The 21926-nt window shown below is 48.9% G+C and overlaps 1 protein-coding gene and 1 pseudogene across 1 annotated transcript; one reads left to right on the top strand and one right to left on the bottom strand.

Moving 5' to 3' along the window:
- Nucleotides 1–617: 617 nt before the first annotated feature.
- LOC123403123 (heptahelical transmembrane protein ADIPOR2-like) lies at nucleotides 618–4219 on the top strand. Its single transcript, XM_045097086.1, has 4 exons — nucleotides 618–1090; nucleotides 1194–1283; nucleotides 2046–2091; nucleotides 3383–4219. Exons 1-4 carry the CDS (start codon nucleotides 828–830, stop codon nucleotides 4049–4051), a joined length of 1068 nt encoding a protein of 355 aa, XP_044953021.1. The 5' UTR covers nucleotides 618–827; the 3' UTR covers nucleotides 4052–4219.
- Nucleotides 4220–5721: 1502 nt separating this feature from the next.
- LOC123403122 lies at nucleotides 5722–13697 on the bottom strand (annotated as a pseudogene).
- Nucleotides 13698–21926: the final 8229 nt, after the last annotated feature.

Genomic DNA, 21926 nt, shown 5'->3' with positions numbered 1-21926 from the left:
GGTAACAGTGGGTACACCTGACCTATGTGAAGATGTCGTAATTTTTGTAACATGTTGTAATTTTTGTAATATGGGTCAAAAGATGTTGTTGTTTTTGCAACATGTCGTAATTTTTACAACATAGATCAGAAGATGTCATTACTTTTGCAACATGGGTCGGAAGATATCGTAATTTTTGCAACATGGTCGTTGTTTCTGCAACGAGGCCGTTGTTTCAGGAATTGTTTCCGCAACACACTCGTTGTTTCAGAAATTATTTCTGCAACACGACCATTGTTTTAAGAATTGTTTCTACAACACGACCATTGTTTCTGCAACTGATTTTTTTGTTTCGGAATTATTAATGCGTCGGCAAGGCGACAAACCGCATGCGAGGAGTTAGATCGGACGGCTCGCGCACGAATATCCGACGGTTATTGAGGTGATGGGTGTACGTGTACCGATAGATGGGTAGCCCTCCCCTTTCTTTTTCCCTTGTAATCCGACGGTTAGGAGAGTGGCTGCGCCCAAAAGCACCCTGTAACCTCTGTAGCTTTGACAAGCGTGTGCGACAGAGGAAGTCCATGTGTGTGGCTCGCCACCAACATCACCGCACCACACCACACCACACCGCACGACGCCCGCGCCGCGCGCTCCCCGCCAAGATTCGCCAGGCGGCCTCGTCTCCTCCCATCCCCCTATAGCCTCCCTATAGTCCGCCTATAACACCACCACCACCTCCCGGGCTCCCCCGCACGAACCGCGGACCAGACACACACAACCCCGACGCAGCCGCGCGCGCGCACAGAGCCGGAGAGAGAGGGAGAAAGAGGCACCGGGCCCGTCGCATGGGAGCGCGGTCGACGGCGACCGCGGGGGAGGCGGTGGCGAGGCGGGGCAGCAGGAAGAAGGCAGCCATGGCGCCGTCGCTGGGCGGCGTGGAGGCCGGCGGCAGGCGCAGGGGCCCGCCGCGTCTGGTGGGGTACGAGGAGCTCCCCGAGTACCTCAAGGACAACGAGTACATCCGCGGCCACTACCGCGTCGAGTGGCCCATCCGCGACGCCCTCCTCAGCGCCTTCTCCTGGCACAACGAGACGCTCAACGTCTGGACGTGCGTGCCCGCCCAACCACCCACCCCGATCCACCCATACGTTCCCCACCCCCGCGAATCGATCGATCCACCGATTTGATCCGCCGCCGTTTGGCTTTCGCAGGCATTTGGGCGGGTTCCTGCTGTTCCTGGCGCTCGCCGTCGCCGGAGGCGGCCCGGAGGCCGCACACGAGGCCGCGCCGGGGATCATGAGGTACGCGCAACGCTACTTCTTGACTTTCCTTTTTTCCCTCCGCCGTCCTTCGGATTAAAAATGATGATTTGTTCTGACTTCAAGAACGATCCCTTCCGATTCCCTTCCGCGTGATTAGCGGGCGGCTCCCGGCTTTGAAACTTGAAATGGTCGCTTCCGATCGCAGAATGAATCCGCCATCGTAGCCCACACGTCACACGGGAGACCTCGAATTTGTTTCGCGGGCGGGCAGTTTGGAGAGCGCGCACGTCACACACACACAACCCGCCCACGCCCAACGTGTGTGGTTTGCGCGTTCGTTCCATCAACCGAACGCACGCGCATGCGCAATCACACGTTTGTTCAGTGATACTACCGACTCTTTCATGCATTGCCAACCATTGATGCTGGCTCCAACTGGCTACGACTGTACTTTAGTTCTCAAGAATAAGCTTGTTAGATGCTGCCGATGTGAGATGTGACAAGAACACACTGTCCTAGTAGCAAGTGCGTGAACAACACCAAACGAACGAGGTTCGCGCACAAGGACATGACCCATGCGGTAGTCTATGTGCATTATCCGCCTCACACGTCTTATCGTGATGTCGGCACTTTGCAAATGCAATGCTGGCGCAAATTACAGATTAGTTGGGGGGTTCCAGTTCTGAAACCGTCTTTTCTCTTTGATGCTCCTTTTCCACCAAGGCGTTAATTCGTCATGCTTCAGTCGGTTTTTTGAATTCCTAAAAAAATGGTATGTGCCGTGTTCTTTTTCTCTCGCAGGTTTGTGGTGGGATCAGCTAATTCGTCATGGAAGAGCGATCAGTCGGTGAGAAACGCATCTAAGAAACCTTATCTTGTTTTGGGATTATTTTCCAGCACTGCATATTTTTCTCTCATACAGTATATCCGTAGTCCCCAAGATTCTGGGACAGATGGTGCTAGATAGCATGATTAATGAACTGAGACGAGCTCTATCAAGGTGACTATAATTATTCAGATACCAGTAGTGTAGTGCCACCAATGATTTAAATATAACTGCACCGAGTGAGTACCATGTAATAATGTGGTCATGTAGATCCCCACCACGCAGAAAGAGACGTGCATGGACAGCTATGTGTGTGAGCTGCCCACATGATCAATCGTTGATCCATGTCCTCACACTTCAGCTGTCCGTGTATTGTTCAAGCAACAATATATATATACAACAGTCCAAGCAACAGGTCAAAGCAACCCATGTACTCGAGATACTAGCTCTCTGTATTGTTTGGGAATTGCTATTTGTGATGACCATGCACAATATTATAGATTAAGAAAACTCATAGGTTGAGGAAGTTACAAGAGGACATCGGCAAAATTACCCTTCCATTTCAGTCTTGTTCTGAAATAGTACCGACGAATAATTTTCGTGGATAGGAGCGTGAAACAAATAATGAGATAAGGTGCAGAAATGACATTAGTTAAAAAAATGAATGTAGGACGTAGAGGTGCTAGTATAATGCAGTGAAATGGCATTAGAGAAAGATGAATGTCCAAGGTAGAGGTACTAATCGGCTCCATCTTCCGATAGGTTCTTCTGTGGTAAGGACAACTCGTGAGTCCTTTCCCGATCACTCTCCTGGTCCAGGGCAACCTGACCAACCGACCAAAACCAAGGAGCCATGTGTAGCTGTGCACTTCGAATCTAGTTCACCTTCTGCTGCAACGTAACATCACGTCACGTGTAGTCGTCTTGTTCCGAACAATGAACAAACATCGCTGCCTCAGGCTCAGTGTGTTTGTACAAAATCTCGCTTTCTCTTTCACATTCACTTTGCATGAGGAGAAATAGATGACTTTTGCAAGCATTTTCACGTTTGCTCACCTGCAAGAAGCAGTGTTGCTTTCAGCTACTTCCTCAATTTGAACTCAAATTGGTTCTGTTGAGCAGACAATACCAAGTGGCAAATCTTTCCAGTCATCCTATCGTTGATTCCTGCGTACGGCGACGAATCTGTCCGTGCCATTTACCATTTTACCCGCAAGCACTATTCAAATATATATTTTTTTCACCAAAATGCAATGGTTTTACATGCCAAACTGAGATTTTTGTTCACTGGGCGTTGGTGTTTTGCGTACAGGGCCTGCCGAGCCATGACGCGGCGGCGGCGGTCCTGGGAGGACACGGCGTGCCGCGGTGGCCGCGGATGGTGTTCCTCGTGGGCGCCATGGCGTGCCTGGCCATCAGCGCGACGGCGCACCTCCTCGCGTGCCACTCGCGCCGCGCCACCGTCGTCTTCTGGCAGCTGGACTACGCCGGCATCTCCATCATGATCGTCGCCTCCTTCGTCCCGCCCGTGTACTACGCGTTCCTCTGCCACCCGCCCGCGCGCATCGCCTACCTCTCCGCCATCACCGTCCTCGGCGCGCTCGTCGTGGCCGTGCTGCTCTCGCCGTCGTGCTCCTCGCCGCGGTACCGCCGGCTCCGCGCCACGCTGTTCCTCGCCATGGGGATGTCCGGCGTCATCCCGGCGGTGCACGCGCTCTGGATCAACTGGGGCCACACCGCCTGCTACATGGCCCTCGGGCTGGAGGTGGCCATGGGGCTCGCCTACGCGGTCGGCGCCTGGTTCTACGTCAGCCGCGTGCCGGAGAAGTGGCGCCCCGGCGTCTTCGACGTCGTCGGCCACAGCCACCAGATCTTCCACGTCTTCGTGCTCGTCGGCGCCATCACGCACTACGTCGCCGTAGCCGTGCTGCTCGACTGGCGGGAGAAGGCGGCCGTCTCGTGCGGCGGCGTGACGTCGTAGGCGGCTTGCTGGAACTTGGAACAAGAAATTAAATTGTAAGTCGTGCCATTCGAAATCATTGGACAATTCGAATGTACGTAGTAGTGAGCTAGTAGTAGCAATGTGCTTAATCTAGTGGCAGCTTGTGAATTTGTGATTTGAGATATGCAAATGCAATACAGTTGATGAGATTGCGCCGCTCTTTAGTGCACCCAGATTCATACAAATATGTACTAAGAGCATCTCCAACAGACGCGGCGCGAAGCGCGTCTAAAAAACTAATTTACCGCGCGTTGGTCGTCTGGTTTGGCGCGTCGCGCAGCGCTGGCTCCAGCAGTAGCTGTAAAATGCAGCGCGTGCTCCGCTCCAGCAGCGCGCTAAAATGCAGCGCGCGCGTCGCTGTAGCAGCGCCCAAATATATGGCATTTGGACAAAAAATAGTTTGAAACATTCATCAAAATGCAATGAACATGTGAAATTTAACACAAACAAGTTGATGAATAAAAGTCATGCCCACAAGTTCATCCAACCAAGTTCAAAATACAAGTTCATCCAACAAAGTTGAAGACATATAATACATCAATCATCTTCCTCGTCGTCTTCCTCTTCTTCCGAAGACGATTCTTCCGCCTTCGAAGATGAATCTTCCTCCCTAACCTCATCACGCACCGCATCACGTGTAGCTCCGACGGTCTTGGCAAGATCTTCAACGGCATTTTCATGGGTATGTGTGTGAGGCACATGGAAAGACATTCCACCCATGGCCGGAGGTGCATCCATGCCTCCCATGAAAGAAGCAAAACTCATGTCATTGGTTTGAGACCAATGCGAATTGTTGGACCCAACACCCATAGTTGACATGTATGCATCATCGTTGAGACTACAAAGTTTTTGAACAATGCAAATATAAGCTATCTATATGATGATGCATTGAAAAAATAACAAGAAAATAAAAGTTGGAATTTTTTTCACCTTGGGGGCATTTCGTCGAACACGTGGTGCGCGTCGGCCGCCGGCTCAACGAGTGAGCTCGCCGGCGCTTCGGTAGACGCCGCGCCGGTCCGCCGCCCTGCAAGCTTCTTCTTCGTCTTCGAGCTGCCGGAGCCGTCCGTCGTCTTCTTCTTCGCGGATGTTTTTCCTTTCTTCCGCTCCGACGGTGCGGCGGCGGCATGGGACGGCGCCGGCGCGACGCCACCCGTCGGCGTGGTCATCCGCGGCGGCAAGAAGAGGCTGCGCGCGAGGCCGACGGTAGGCGGAGCTCCGGCGGCGGCGGCACCAACGCCAACGCCCGCCGCGCTAGGGTTTTCGGCGGCTGGGGCGGCGGCTGCGGCGGCGGCGGCGGCGGCGGGGTCGCGGCTGTACAGCGGGGTCAGCGGGGTGCCGGTGTGCGCGTCCATGGTGGCAGGGGCGCTGGCGCCGGCGCGCGCGGGAGCAAAGGAGGAAGAAAAGGGGAGAGTTCGCGCGCGCGCTCGAGTCTGCCGCGCGCGGAAGTGGACGCCCGAAATACACAGCGCGGGATGGGGCTATGGCCAGCGCGCCCAACTCGTTTTAGCGCGCGCGCAGTTTTAGCGCGCCCACTGGAGCTGTCCGTCGCGTTGCGCGCGCGCTATATTTGCCTTTTTTGCGGCACGGCGCTAGTATAGCGCGGCTGTTGGAGATGCTCTAAGGTTTTTTTTGCCACTCCGTCTTCTTCAATCGAACACGGTGAGCTTGTCGTACTCCGGGCCGACGATGGCCTTCTCCATGATGGTCCTCGGGGTGACGATGCCGCCGCCGTCGAGGAACAGCTTGAGCAAGTTCTTGGAGAAGCCGCTGACCAGCGCCACCCCTTTCTGGCCGGACATCACCGGAACGGCCTAGGAGTACGCCAGGTTCCAGAACACTATCTCTGGCACGGCGGAGCCGTAGCCGGCTTTCGAGAACTTCCTCACGATCGCCTCGTAGTCTGTCTCCCACGGATGAGCAGACGCCTGGTCAAACTCCATGTCGCTGAACACGAACACCCGCCGCACCATCCTCTCCGGCGGTAGGCTGGCGCCCACGGCCACCTCGAGGATCTTGTCGAACACTGCCTGGAAGTTGGTGTTCATGCCCCACTCCATGGCGCGCATGAAGACCACCTTCTCGGAGAGGGTGCCGCCGGTGATGAAATGGATCTCCGGGCGCTCGCTGAAGGTGATCACGCGGCCGCGCCACGGGTCTTCCGTGAGCTCGGAGATGAGGAGGCCGAGCGCGACGCAGACGTCCATGGGTAGGCCGGACATGCTGCCGGACACGTCGCATACGGCCACGCAGTTGGTGAGCTTTCCGAGGGCGCGCATGTCATCGACCATGCGCCGCCACTCCAGGTCGGCCACGCCGGCGCCTGCACCGTCGCCGTCCTCGCCGAGGGACTCGATGATCTGGTGAGGGAGCAGCGCGCCCGCAGCGATCCGCTTCTTGCCGGACTTGACATCGGCGAGGTAAGCGTTGAAGCGCTCGGCGTCGTGCTTGAGGAGGACGACCTGGTAGTTGTTCATGGCCACGGAGGCCACGCGCGCGTACACGACGGACTCCCACGCGCGCGCCGACATGAAGACCTCGAGGAGCTGTAGCGCGCGGCGGAGCGGCACGAGCGCCGTCTTACGGAGCCGCTCACGCGCACGGTAAGCGTAATGCTCGTCCGGGAGACCATCGGCGAGCTCTGTCGACGAGCCTCTGGGGAAGAGGCGCCGCACGACGGCCTCGCAGAGGAGAGTGTGTTGGCTTTGGATCGCTAGAACAAAACTCCCAGGTACGACGTGTACGTGCAACAAAGCTAACAAGCAAACAAGCTAGCAGATGGATTCTGCTATCACACGTACATGCGACTCCAGTACGTAGAGCTGACTTGCTTCGACTCGATCTTTGCGTAACACAGCGACTTCTTTCGACAGAACACACACGTAACAAGTTCACGGATTGCAAACGAGCCTGGTATTCCTTTTGTTGCATGTCGATTTTCTTCTTGATCTCGATGAACTTCTGTTGACCGAGGGACTTGTTGAAAATATCGGCAAGCTGGTCCTTCATATTCACGTGCTGAACTTCGATCATCCCTTCCTCAATGCACTCCTGGATGTGATAGAACCGGGTATCTATGTGCTTGCTCCTTTCGTGATGAACCGGATTTTTGCACAATGAGATTGCAGCTTGGTTGTCAATCTTCAATGACACCTTCTGCACCTCCCGCTTTGCAAGAATAGCTAGGAGTCTTCTCAGCCAAACTGCTTGACAAGCCGCCGTGCTTGCCGCTATGTATTCTGCCTCGCATGAAGACAGTGCCACCACCTTTTGCTTCTGAGAATTCCAGCTAATCGGATTCGATCCAGCGCCGTCGAGCTAGCTTCTACCAGGTCGCGGCGTATACGTTGCATGCAAAATCCATCAAGCTGCTAGCTTGTTTGCTTGTTAGCTTTGTTGCACGTACACGTCGTACCTGGGAGTTTTGTTCTAGCGATCCAAAGCCAACAATTGGTATCTAGAGCCTCGACGATCTATGATCTACGATGACAGACAGCGACGCTGAGTCGGTCGAGTCCGGCAGCGGCGGTGCCAAGGCGAACAAGAACGACGACAAGGTGAAGAAGGACGTCAAGTCAGCAACCAGTGGTGGAGGAACGAGCGGCGCCAACGTCCAGGCGCATCGCAACATCCTCATCCAGTACCAGATGCTCACCGACGCCAACTACGGCATGTGGGCGGTGAAGATGAAGATTATTCTTCGATCCCTTCGATTGTGGGAGGCCATCACGGACGACGACGTCGACGAGGAGCGCTACGAAGGTGCCATGGCCGCCATAGCCCAGTCTGTGCCGGATTCCGTGCTGATGACATTGGCGGAGTTCGAGACGGCAAGAGAGGCGTGGAACGCACTCAAGGAGATGAGGATCGGAGAAGATCGCGTCACCAAGGCACGAGCACAAGTGCTGAAGCGCCAATTTCACAAGTTGCAGATGGAGTGAAAGCAATGGAGACAAAGCAACCAGGTTAAGGAGGTGAATGTAGTAATTAACCTAGTTGTAGTGGAGTCCTAGATAGTTTATTACTAAGTTTACTTAGCTCCTGTTTAGGAAACAAGATAGGTAAACCGTACTCGTATGCGTGTATGAGTCGGATTCCGTCGTGTTGGCTGCCGAAAGAAGTCGCTGTGTTACGCAAAGATCGAGTCAAAGCAAGTCAGCTCTACGTACTGGAGTTGCATGTACGTGTGATAGCAGAATCCATCCAGCTGCCTGGGTGTGTGCTAGCTTAGCACATATACATAAGTTGTGATCCTAGTGATCTGATCTAGAGATCAAAAGTCAACAATTGGTATCCTTGCATGAAGACAGTGCCACCATCTTTTGCTTCTGAGAATTCCAGCTAATCGAATTCGGGCCAAGGTAGAAAACCATGCCCGTTGTGCTCTTTCGGTCATCAACATCACCTGCCATGTCACTATCTGAATATCCACGAAGGATCAATCCTTCCTTTCCCTTTCTGTACGTGCAGCCAAGATTAATTGTGCCTTTCACATAGCGTAGAATTTGATTGACCGCGCTCATGTGTTCGGTTGTCGGATTCTCCATGAAATGACTCACGATCCCGACTGAATAAGCCAAGTCAGGTCGGGTATGCACCAATTATCTTAGGCTACCCACAATGCTTCGATATATTGTGGTGTCCACCGGCGGATTTGAGCTATGCTTGCTCAACTTGTGACGTTGGTCCATTGGAACTTGTGTCTCGTAGCAATCTGACATGCCACATTTTTCCAATAACTTGACCGCGTAGGCCGATTGACATAGGGAAATCTCTCCGGAGCTTTGCTTCACTTCGATGCCCAAGTAATAGCTGAGTAATCCCAGATCACTCATGCTAAACTTGTTCTTCATTTGCGCCTTGAAACGTTCAATTTCTTATACGCTATCTCCGGTGATAATCAGATCGTCGACATAAACTCCAACTAGCAGGTTTAAGCCTTTGGAGTTCTTTGTATAGTCTGCTTGCTCGAGGGGACATCTCTTGAACCCGAGCGAGATCAGACTTCGGTCTAACTTTGAGTTCCAAGCTCTTGGCGCTTGCTTCAACCCATAAAGTGCCTTCTTGAGCTTGTAAACTTTCCCTTCTTCGCCTTTCTTCTCGTAGCCGAGGGGTTGTTCCACGTACACTTCTTCTGTGAGATCGCCGTTGAGGAAAGCGGATTTAACATCCATATGATGAACCTTCCAATTCTCTTGTGCTGCCAAAGCTAAGAGCACTCTCACCGTCTCGATTCGAGCAACCGGTGCAAACACCTCATCATAGTCAACTCCTTAACGTTGAACGTAGCCCTTTGCAACGAGTCTTGCCTTGTACTTCACAATGGCACCCTCCGTGTCCTTCTTTAACTTGTAAACCCACTTCAAACCTATCGTCTTTTGGTTTGGAAGTCGGGTTACCAAAGTCCACGTGCCATTGCTCTCAATTGCCTTCATCTCCTCATCCATGGCGTGCGTCCAGCTAGGACTTTTGCTCGCCTCTACGAAGTTCGCCGGCTCCTCAACTCCGAACAGACATAGTCCGGAGTACTCGAGCGTAACTGGCCTTTTGTACTTGTAGACTTTCTTGAGGGTCTTGTAGCGACGAGGCCCTGAGGAGTCCGTTGTGGCTTGCGAAGGAGGCGACACAAATTGTGTCGGTGTTGATGCACTTGAGGAAGACGGCTGAGACCCTGGTGTGTCATCGACATCCGTGTCGTCGGCGTAGTCGTCGTGACCGTGACCATCATCTTGATTGTCGTCGTCACTATGCGCCTCGTTGTCGATGTTGTTGTCGAGATCTCTGCCTGTGTCGTGCGCGGTGTTGTCGCTATCTCCTTGCGACCTATGCGCGTCGTCGTCGGTGTCGGCACCATGATGATCACTACGATTGTGGTCACCTTGGTTGGGCGTCTTGCCAACCACCTGGACATCCTCCCCTGCATCATCATCAGTTGGAAATTCAACTGCAAATATGTTAATGTTTGGAGCATCGTCGGCTGCGGCGCTCCAATTCCACGCTTGGTTTTCTTCAAACACGACGTCGCGTGAAATCCGTAGACGCTTGGTTTGTGGATCGTAGAAACGGTATGCCTTGGTGCCAGAACTGCTCTCGTATCCGATGAACACCATCTTGGTGCTACGATCGGCAAGTTTTGAGAGGTGCGGCTCCGCCGTCTTCACATGTGCCTCGCACCCGAATGTCCGTAGATGAGACACATTCGGCTTACGTCCGTAAATTGCTTCATACGGAGTCTGGCCGATCACCGACTTCGTTGGAGCCCGGTTGAGAAGATAGACCGCCGTCGAGACAGCTTCTTCCCAAAAAATCCCCGGCAGGTTCTTGCTCTTGAGTAAACTCCTTGCCATGTCAACGACGGTTCGATTGTGCCTTTCAACGACCCCATTCTACTGCGGCGTGTAAGGTGCCGTGAGGAACCTCTTTATGCCAATCTTCTCGCAGTAGTCGTTGAACTCATTCGACGTAAACTCTCCGCCGCGATCTGTCCGTAGAGCGCGAACCTTCAACTTGTGTTCCATATCCGTTGCAGCCTTCAGCTTCTTGAATGCTTCAAACGCCTCATCTTTAGACCGTAGGAGAACGACCCACATATATCTCGAGTAGTCATCTACCACAAGGAAGAAATACTTCTTTCCAGCGTGAGTTGCCGGGGTGATAGGGCCACATAGATCACCATGGAGCAGCTCGAGTGCATCACTTGCACGATAGGTAGACTGAGCAGCGAATGGCCTGCGGTGCTATTTTCCAACCAAGCACCCGTCACATACTCGATCAACATGGTCGATTACTGGCATCCCGGATACCATCTCCATCTTTGACATCTTCTTCAAGGCGTAGAAGTTAACGTGTCCAAATCTAGCATGCCATAACCACGAATCATCATCACTCTTAGCGAGCCAACACTCTGGTTGAGATTGATCAAGGTTGAGGATAGAGAGCCTATTCCGTGTGCGATTAACATTAGCTAGCACGTTTCGGAGGTTGTCGAAGATCGTCATCACTCCGTTCTCGATATTCACCTTGCATCCATTCTCGTCAAACTTTCCAATAGAGATGATGTTGTTGCGAAGCCGTGGGATGTAGTACACTCCGGTGAGTATGCGATGTTCGCGTGTGAGACCCTCGAATAGGATAGATCCTTGCCCGCAAATCTCCACCGCTAAACCATCACCGAACTTGACCGAGCCTTCAACATCATATTCCAGCTCGAGAAATTTCTCCTTGCATCCCGTCATGTGGTTACTGGCACCCGTGTCGAGATACCACGATACGTTGTGATCCTCGGATAACTTAGTTGTTACATTCTTCTCATGAAGTAGCACCTTTCGGCTTGGTTTCACAACCATTGTTTCAACGAGATCACAAACTTCGGCCATCAGAAGACCTGGACCTTCGTCTTTCTGCTTTGCCAAATTTGCCTTGATCTCGCGCTTGTTAGGCTTCGGACAATCCTTTGCAAAGTGACTTATCTCGTTGCAGTTATAGCACTTGACCTCGGACATATCCAAGTTTCGTTGCTTCCGCCCTTTAGATCGGTCTGTCTTACCACGACCTTGTGGCTTGCCTTTTCCTTTGCCTTTTTCGGTTTGTCCATCGCCCTTCGTGTTGCTTAAGCCTTCGCCACCGTCACGCCTCCCTTTGCTACTTAAGGGCTCCCAATCTGCGCGCGAGTACATGAGTTGGTCACTACCTCCTCCTTTGTCTTTCCGACAGCCACGAGCATTCTCTTCCCATGTCCGAGGCGTCCGATCGCCTCCGTTATGGTCATGTCGTCGATGTCGTAAAGCTGCTCGAGCGTGCCGATGATGTACGTGAATATGTCAGTCACCGAACTGAAAAATTTCTCCACGATCTCGGTCTCCTCGAGTTTTGAACCAAGCGCACGGATCTCTCCTACCAGAATAGTAAAACGCATGACGTAGTTGTTCACCGATTCAGTTTCCTAAATAAGAGCTGAGTAAACTTAGTAATAAACTATCTAGGACTCAACTACAAATAGGTTAATTACTACAGAGTGGAGCGGTCGTACGACGAGCCTAGCGACGGGCACCACTTCGCCGCGAGCGAGAGCTGCCGAACGTCGCCGTTCGCGAGCTTGCGCATGTCCTCCCGGAGGAGGCTGGCGAACAGGTCGGCCGTGCGTTCGTGCAGGAACCGGTACGTGGGGTCGCGTTGGTAACGCTGAATCGCAGTGGCAGTGGTATCCACCCTCTTGCTCCGGCGCGACACGGCCGCCGCTGCCGAGAGCTCCCGGTCGTGCCGCAGCTTTGCCGCGAGGCGCTCCTCCACCGTGCCGGCGCGCGCAGCACGGTCCACCTTGGGGCGCGGCCTGCGCTTTCGGAAGTTGCGAGTGCGGCCGAGTGAGTCGCGGTATCGCCCGAGGCCAAAGGGGCCGCGGCAGCCGGTGGCAAGGTTGGCCGTCTTCCTTTCTGCTTTGTTGGAGAGGCCGCCGCGCACGATCCGGTGGAGCAGCTCGGGGAGGTCCTTGAGGTACCCGAAGGCGGCGACGGAGGCGGCGTTGCGCGCGAGCGTGGCGGGGTGGCGGGAATGGAGCCAGAGCGCGGCGGCGTAGAAGCTTTCGCGGTCGGACTTGCCGGAGCCTCGCACGCCGCGGAGGTTGGCGACCAGGCGGAGCGCGGTGGACGGGTCGGCGGCCCACGCGGCGGCGAGGAGCCTGGCCACGGTGGCGGCCGGCGTGGCGGGCAACACGCGGAAGAAGAAGTCGAGGCAGGGGTCCCCGGAGGACGGGAACGTCGGTGACCGTTTCTTCGTGCGCGTCTTCCCCGCTGGCCCCAGCGCGCCACCCTCCTTCTTCACGTTGCGATCTTTCGGGTCAGAGAACGCCTTGTCGGTCGGCGCCGCCGCGGTGATCATCGCGGCATGGCGAGACTCCGGCGGGCCGAGCAGTCTGTAGTCTGCGGTGTCAGCCATCGAGGTCAGTCAGCACAGTTTGAACTGGAAATGGTGCAGGCTCGGAAATATATGGTGTGAGGTTTCGTGGCAGGCAAGGAGACTGCCATCGTGTCCGTCCATGGCCACGGCGGCCCAGCTGCCTATTTTGACGACGAAGGCGAGGACTCCTTGAAGATCCCAGTTCTATCTTTGGACGACTAGTGTCGAATATTAAGCTTGTACGTGTAACACACGTTTTATTAAAATTTAATGAATAAACAATATTTGAATATATGAAGCTTACATTTTAAGTTTACATATAGTCTCTTGCACAAGGAAGGATTTAGCAAACATTCTACATACTTTACAAAATTTAAATCTTGACGAGATATGTACTGACTTTCCTAAAGCATATTGATATCAAATCCATCATCAGCATTCACAAATCAACTTTTCTAAAGCATATTGATATCAAATCCGCCACCAGCATTCACAAATCAAGAATCTTAATGAACACCCGTCAGCCAATAAAATATGTATTATAATTCATAGGCATCTACAAATCGTATATACAAGGTAGAATTAATCAGAATATATTTTCACAATATTATGACACTGTTTTTGATCAAAATCAATAATTTAGTGACAATTGTTCTTCGCAAAATCAACAGTTTGCTTGCTCCTTGTCTCAACACACAAAAATGAAATCAAATATATCTTGAGGTAAGTAAATATAGAAATTTCATCTAAAAATAAAACATAAAAGCTATGTCAGCCACATGAGAGTTTCATTCTAATTCCTGCAACCTCATTTGAAATCTCAACAAATTAAAGTATAATGTGCCTATTCATTAATTACATTATAATTCAAGTCCATTTATGCTATAAAGGAATAAATCAGATCTATCTAAATATCATGAATATAGAGTAACAAACTGCACACACATAAATATATTATTTACAACAATAATTCCAACTGAAAACAATCTTTAATAATAAAAATAGCTCCATTCATATTTATTAATCAAGTCCAAACATGATCGCTGGTCAACAATGATTTGTGTCTCGTTCTTCTCAGTGATGGTCACATCTTGATGTCAGTACCAACGAACTACGCATCGGCCACGTTGTTGATCCTTTGGAAATTTAAATCCCTCTTCAGTGGGCCGAGCCACCACCAAGCTTTGGCGAAGGCGCAAGCGGCGACGTCCGGCTCGTCCCACATCTCGAGCCAGTAGTGCACGCCGCCCCTGCGTGATCTCAACCAAGTAGCGTCCGTTTTGACAAGACACACACTACAGAAGCCGGTGTAGCTCCTCGGGTGGCGGCCGAAACAGGGCAGAGAGAAGCCGGGGGAGAAGGCAGGGATGTTGGGTCGGCAACGGATTCAGTGATGACGACAGTGGCGACGCGGATGAATATATAGGCGGGGAAGGTAAAACCTATGGTGGGTAAGACACGGTGGGGGAGGGGGCATGTGGGTAGGGGGCAGTAGCTGAAGTTGCACTTGCACGTGGTTGCGGCCATTTTTGCGTTTCAGCACACAGCGAGGTGGTGCAAATTTACATCACCTTCGTCTGTTTTTACATCAAGCCCTAAAACTGGACCACACAAATTTATATATACATCACGTGTTGGAGCTCCTTTTTTGGGCATGGTGATGCAAAAAAAAAAAACAGTTTTTACATCAAGTGCCCTATTATACATCACCTTGTTTTTTTTGAAATCTATTATACATCACCTTGTTGGAGATGCTCTTAACAAATGAGAAAGTACAAACATGGCCCTGATGTTATTTACTATCAGTATATATTTTTGTGAAAGGGTGATTTTGTGGATGGATTGACGACAACACCGGTTTTAGATATAAGAAGTGAGAGCACTCCACATTATCAAGTTTGTAGGTGTGAGTGATGGCTTCAGATGAATTGATGTAAGTTTTTATCAGAACTTTATAAAATGATTAATAAAAATGGATGCATGCATTAATTGATGCAGAGACCGGAGGTTTAACCTCCTTTTCAAAAAAATAAGAGTAAAGGCAACAAGCAAGGCAAAACCTTTTGTTTACAACTTCTTGCACGCCATTTAGCAGCAATTTTCTCCCCTAAAAAAAGCAGCAATTTCCACCTGCGTAGTCAACGGCTTAAATGTTTGGGAACGACTGAAAGCTCCATTTGCTAGATCCAGCTTCCAATCTGGGCCATTCAGCCTATTATTGTTGCTGTTCCGTTGTATACTGTAGTAACTGTAGGTCCGAACTGCTCGACCAGCCACATATTAGTTAGAAATCACAGCGAGCAAGTTGTTGAATGACGAACCGACCAGGCACGCCAAGCAGAGAGACATCGTGTCAATCGCAAAAGGGTTAGGTTATAGAAGTATAGGAGAACGGGAGGCAAGTTATTACACAGGTGGAACTCAACTTGCGGTGTCAGGCGCGATTTGTACGCCTTCCAACTTGAAGAGCCAGCTCGGCGTCTATCTTGAGGGATATGTCGAGCGCCTTCACGGAATGCGTCAACGCTCCACTACAACGGATCGGCAAATTGTTCGAAAGGTACATTCAGAAGAGCGAAAATGAGAATTTTAAGGAGCTGTCAGTTAAGGGAATGATAAAGGTGTGTTCATGCCTTGAAATGTATGTAACTCCAGTTTCTCCGATTTTCTTCACCGTGTCGATCGTCACATTTCCAGATGCCTGCAGTTAAAAAAAGGAAGCATAGTAGCAGGCGACAACAAGCGATAGCAAAGATATAGTCACATTGAAAAGATAACCTTTAATAAAAAAGGGAGAGGGAAACATGAACGAAATTTTGCTTTCGAAACCTGAACTTTATACCTCGGTCTCAAATCTTCCATTTATCAACTGAACTGCATCTTTGAGCATTGATACATCTAGATCCCCATTGGGAAGAGGAACAACCATATTATCCAACATTATACGAGTTAATGAAGTTTTGTTCTCATCAGTATACTTCAATAAATCCCTAACTTCCTCGAGTGTCCTTGTCTCGACCTGATTCATAGAATAAAGAAATATGAAGATATGCCTTGATTTCTCTCTATTTTTATTATAAGATATGGCGTTTTTTACAAATTAAATAGGAAGATAGGTATACCAAACAGATCACTCTGAAACAGACAGGTGAACTGCTGGATTGTGAATACATGCACGACAAATCACAGGGAAAACTTATTTTAGATGGTATATGCAACCACAATCATAATACCTCAACAGGAACTGCAAGGTTTTCCTTCACCAAGAACTGATCAACAGATGTCATTGCATTTGTAATACCCCCGGCAACAGAAATATGGTTATCTTTTATGATAACCATATCAAATAATCCAAGCGTGTGATTCTTCCCACCACCAATTAGTACCTGCATGTATATCAAGCATGATCAAAACTGCATCACAATGAAGGGCAAAGAACTAAAAGTGATGAAATGGCCACACAAAAAAGGTATGCTTACTGCCCACTTGTCAACCAGACGTAAACCTGGAGCAGTTTTTCTTGTTTCCAATATGCATGCTGGACGAGCAGCATCAGCCATGGCCTGAATGGAAATAGGAGCAAAGAAATTCTCATATGAGCAACATAGAAGCAAATTATGATAGAGAGGGGTACCATATGCTACAAAACAATAGCACCTATCACCTTTGTCATTGTAGCGATTCCACTCATTCTTTGCATGAAATTTAGCACAACCCTCTCAGCAACAATAATACTCTGGGCACACCCTTAATTAAAGAATGAAAATGGGGGAGAGAATATTAAGACTTGAAAAGGAGTTAACACAACATCACACTGTTAAGTACTGGCGAATATGGTATTTTCAAGGCTTTTTATCATATTTATTATTCAAGTCCAAACACATATAGGTAAAGTTTGATGATGGTCTTCATCTTCCTTTAGGGCTTCTCTGTCTGGTCTTCATATGTGCCGCCGGGTTGCAGTACCTTCTTTCATATGCGTGCACTTCCTCGCTGATTGGTGTATTTCCTCGAGAAGCCCGCACGAGTGCCTCCTCCCTTGTTCTTGGACTCCTTGAACGCGCCAACAGGTTCTCCCCAGGAGAACAAGAGCTCTCACCCACAACCTCCTTGACATTGTTGGAATCACTTGGTCGCCTGTGTCAATGACCTCGGGGCGTAGCTGGTGGGAGGTCAAGGAAAAGTGTGTGATGTTGGTGGAGGCAGATGTAGAGGATAAGAATTCGACATACAATAAAAAATTCAACATACAAACTATCATGCCCTCCATATGTCTAAATTCAGATTAGGCATGTCTTACTACAACTCAGTACTTAACAAATAGTCCTCCTCAGCTTCGTCTACCAATTTATTTGCTTGTGTTCACTGCACTGTCCCTGCTCAAACAAAAATTACAAATCGGTGCAAAGAGGGGTGCCATAGAAAGTTTAGAAAAATATCTAATAGATAACTCAAGCAAAAGCTTCAAGCTCTATATTAAACCTCACGTTACACAAGAGTGGCAAATAGGACTTTGAGTTCATCAGACATGGGGTGAGTTGAATCAACAAGCGAACCATCTACAAGCTCTATCTTCCTCAACTAAAAAAATGTACATAATGACTTACATTTCAAGAACTGAATTTGACCCAAGAACTGAAATCATGTCACATGAACGATCAAAGTGTATGCATGGGGTTTATACCAGAGTACGGTTTAAACTCCCACCGTCGAGCTTGATAGCCCACCAGTCATTGGCTTGAGCTAGTTAAGTGCCCGTGCGTTGCAACGGAAGAAGGAAAATTTTCATGTTCAACATAGTAGGGTGGATTAAACTAATACTAATATTGTACTTCCTTCGATCCATAATAAGTGGCGTAGTTTTAAACTAAGGTAAAACTAACCTTAGTTGTGATACTTATTTTGGATAGAAAGGAGTAATTTTCACATTCATATTCAGTAGGTCCATGTATCAAACCATCATCGGATCTCGGATTTGCACTTGCCTGCGTCCAACGTCCTCAAATGACAGCAGAACCGCCACTCTCCCTCCATTTTTATTTTTATATTTGAACAAGGAGAATTCCCAACTTTTGTTGACTTGTTTCCATGCCTAGTAAATGCCTTTATTTTCCTTTGATTTAAATGTTCTATGCACTCTATTTCATTCCATCTATAACAGAACAACATATATTTGGGATATCACTTTTCAGTTGCAGCAATCCGAGCAAGATATATTGATGGACGGATAGGGTAGTACAATGAATCTACAGTCCCCTCTTCGCAAAACAATATTTGTGACAACAAGAATTGGGTGAGAGAAAAGAATGGCACTACTAATCTCTACTATAGGGACTAAGAGCTAATTCAGGTCTTATGTAACACGATGTTATAGGGGCAGCCGACTTTTCTACCATGGCTATCCATAGGTCATGAGCATAAGTTAGCCCGTATCCACCACATAGAACACATCTAGTGGCTCTCGTGTAAACTACTTTTAGAATTGAAAGGTCTACAGATGTTCAAAAAAAGAGGTTAAAAACGAGTACAATCTTCTCCAAAGCTTCATGATTAGAATATATTTTCACCACATATGATTATAATGGTCTCCAAAACTTCGTTGGACACATGCATGAAACTTGTTGATTGTACAAAGTTGTATGGGCCAGAAATTTGAAACTGTATTTTTGTGAACTTTTTCAGTTCCTAGTTGATTTTGGTTCAACTTTAATAGAGACAAACTTTCTATTTTGTGAACTTCTCTAGGTCTGGAAGATAACAGCTGAATGTGAAACAATCAGACCTGCTATTTTGTGAACGGAGTAAGCTATTTTCTTTCTTCCTTTATGAAAAATATAGAAGTAGTGGAAGTAGTACACTCCTTAGTAGCAACAAGAAGTAGTTATATAGGGTATATATGTCTCCCTTGACCATCACAATTACATATAGGATCACATAAGCTCCAACTAAAGATGTAGCAGCAGTAGTAAATACACAAAGAATGGAAATCCCGATCATAGCCAAAAATAATACTAGAAGTGAAACCAATTTGTCCCATCCTTGTTTGCATGTTGAGTAAGTTCCCTATCTCTCTAGCACATAAAAAAGAATGGAATTTGATCAAGAAATACCAGCAGTCTGCTGCATATTGCGTAAGTACCAAATCTCTCTAGCCGATCTTGAGCATTGTTGTTTAGGACTTCATCGCCGCCGTGTCCATGGAGCGGCGCCCTGTCTCAATGTCATGGTGATCCTTCAACCCGCATGGCCTTCTCCTCGTATCCTCCTATGCTGTCAAATGTGAGCTTCAGGTCATCACGGGTCCAGAACGGGTCTTTCTTCTTCTTCTCCTTCTCATCAGTTTTCAAACTTGATCAGCAACCAATCTAGGGGCATGAGTTCTCGTTGATTAGCAGAATATTTCTATTGCAAAAACAACTCAGTTTTTACCGCACATTGATTCAGATAACACTTTTTGTGAGGGATTTAGAAGATACTTAGTATGAGAAGCCAAACAAAAAAAATCAATTCAGTTGCTTTTACATTAAAATGGACTAATTCATTAAGAATAATCACCAATCAAGTTTATTAGCAGTTTGTTCAGAAAGTTGGAACTATGATTTAGAACCCCAAAAATCCATATATTGCCTAACAGAAACATCATAGAAAATTTGAATCTACGCCAGCAACACGATATGAGACATATCCGTTCCCCACGAGGAAGGGGATTACACGCAAACAAAAGGAAAATCAGGTCTGCATTAAAAAGTTCAAAAGAAAATCCTGTACGAGCAAATGGGTAAAGGGAAATATTGTTGCGTAGTGTGTACCTGAAGTCCTAGTTCTATATGAACTCGTAGTCAATCTCCACGCTCCAAAGCTTCATGACTAGAATATATTTTTAGCACATATGATTATAATGCCTGTTATCATAGTATGCAGTGATATTCTCTTCCTGGTAGTTTGTGGTTAAATGCATTGCTTTTCTGAATTTGCAATGTGCTGCAGGCATGTGCAGAACAACAGGCTAACCAGGACACTCGATGTGCTGCGCGATCTTCCCCTGAAAGACCTGTAATTGCTGTACCAATTTACACAGATACCTCCTTAGCTCATACTGTTGAATAATGATGGTCACACTACTCCTTGACGAGATAACATGCAAAATCCTGCGTGTTATTGAGAGAGAAAAAACATTTCCACGAAACAAAGGCCTGACTGCATTTCTCGCATGCCTATTCCTAAATCTTGATTCTGTGAATGTTTACAGGAATGTGGAGAACAATCAGTTCGCAGGATCAATCCCAGAGAAGATGCTCAACATCCCAAAATTTCTGTAAGAACTCCATCCTCTCTTATGGAGATTCAAGAACCAAAAGAGCTTGGCTAACTACTGGCTGCCTAACAAATCAATATTCTTGCCTGAAGTTTTTGTAGAAGAAACGGCAACCATCTCACCATTCCGATCCCCGGTTCCTCTCTGACTCCAGTGACGTCGTCTCCTTCTCCAGCTGCGCATCCTCACATTACTGTAATTCCCGCAGTTAGTCCACAGGACACTACTCACGGTGGTGGTCTTGGGTGGCATGCCAACAAGGTGTCTCCGACCAAGGCTGCCAGATTCAGTATTCTTGCTGCTAGTTTATTGACCATTTCCGTCATTGTAACTGTGTTCGCAACCTCGAGACGGCGGCAGGAGATGTCCACTCGGGAAGGGCACCTGAGGAGAAGGGCGAAGGTGCGGCGGGCCGCTGCGGCTGGGCGAGGAGGAGACGCCGGTGGAGGCTGTCCGGAGGTGGGGGCGGACGAGCCGCGAGCTGCTGCAGCTCGGGCAGGAGGAGGCGCCCATCGGCCGTGAGAGGTGTAGGGGTGAGCGAGGCGAGCAGACGGCATGGGCGGGGCGCACGGGGTGCAGGGCGAGCGGGTGGCGCGGGCGGGCGGGCCGCGGGCAGGGCGCTGGGGCGAGGCGGCATGGGCGGGGCACATGAGCGGGGTGCAGGGCGAGGGGGCGGCATGGGCGGGGCGCACGGGGTGCAGGGCGAGCGGGCGGTGCGGGCGAGCGGGGCGAGGCGGGCGAGCAGAGCGACCGGGAGGAGGCGCTGAGAACGGGGCGAGGCGGGCGAGCGGGGGGATAACCGCGAGACGACGTGGGGTTGGACGATTAGTGCTAACGAAAATTGTTTAGTTTCCTTATCAGCGTATCTTGATCGTTGATGATGTAATTAGATGGCTGAGATGATGAGTTGGATCTCCCCTCTCGTGCTTTTAATAGTAGAGATAAGGGTGGTTAATAGTACAATACTACTATGTCCCTAATACATATTATCATATATTAATATTATGGAATAGTTTATTTATTATTATGCATGACACATAGGAATATGTATAATTTAATATGATACGATATTATAATATAATATTTAACTATCTTTTTCTTCATTTAACTTTATGTTACTTTAATAAAATTGTATACTTGATATGCATGATACTTTCATTACGATCAGCATCACTCCATTTTTTTTTTCTGTGAACCAAATGAATGCGGTGGCACGAGCCATGGATCGTTTGAGAAAACATTTGTGTTAGTTGGAGAGAAGAGTTTGCATGCATTCATAATTCATTGATACGCATAATGCACATATATAGGCCATCCGGCCTTTACTTATCTCCCAAGACATAAATATTAGTTTTGCTAGAACTCATCTAGCCGAGGTTTGCTAATGTCTTACTCATCTTTTACAGCCATTGTGTGATGCTTTAAGACGCGTGTGTGCTGGTGTGATTGTATATGTTTTTGTTTTTCACGAGAATGAGACCAAACTATATCTCATCTAAATGAGTTCTAGGCACTCCCTATTAATATACGGAGGGGAGAGAGGGGGTACGACGGTATAGTTACAAGACCCTAGTCCTATACATGTACAAAAGACAACATACGTTCAACATCTCTCGCAATCGAAGCATCGTCGAAGACGCAGAGACT

This window comes from Hordeum vulgare, chromosome 6H, assembly GCF_904849725.1.
Source record: "Hordeum vulgare subsp. vulgare chromosome 6H, MorexV3_pseudomolecules_assembly, whole genome shotgun sequence".
Taxonomy (NCBI): domain Eukaryota; kingdom Viridiplantae; phylum Streptophyta; class Magnoliopsida; order Poales; family Poaceae; genus Hordeum; species Hordeum vulgare.
Note: the sequence above shows the minus strand (reverse complement) of the source record. Positions and strands in the feature narration are given on the sequence as shown.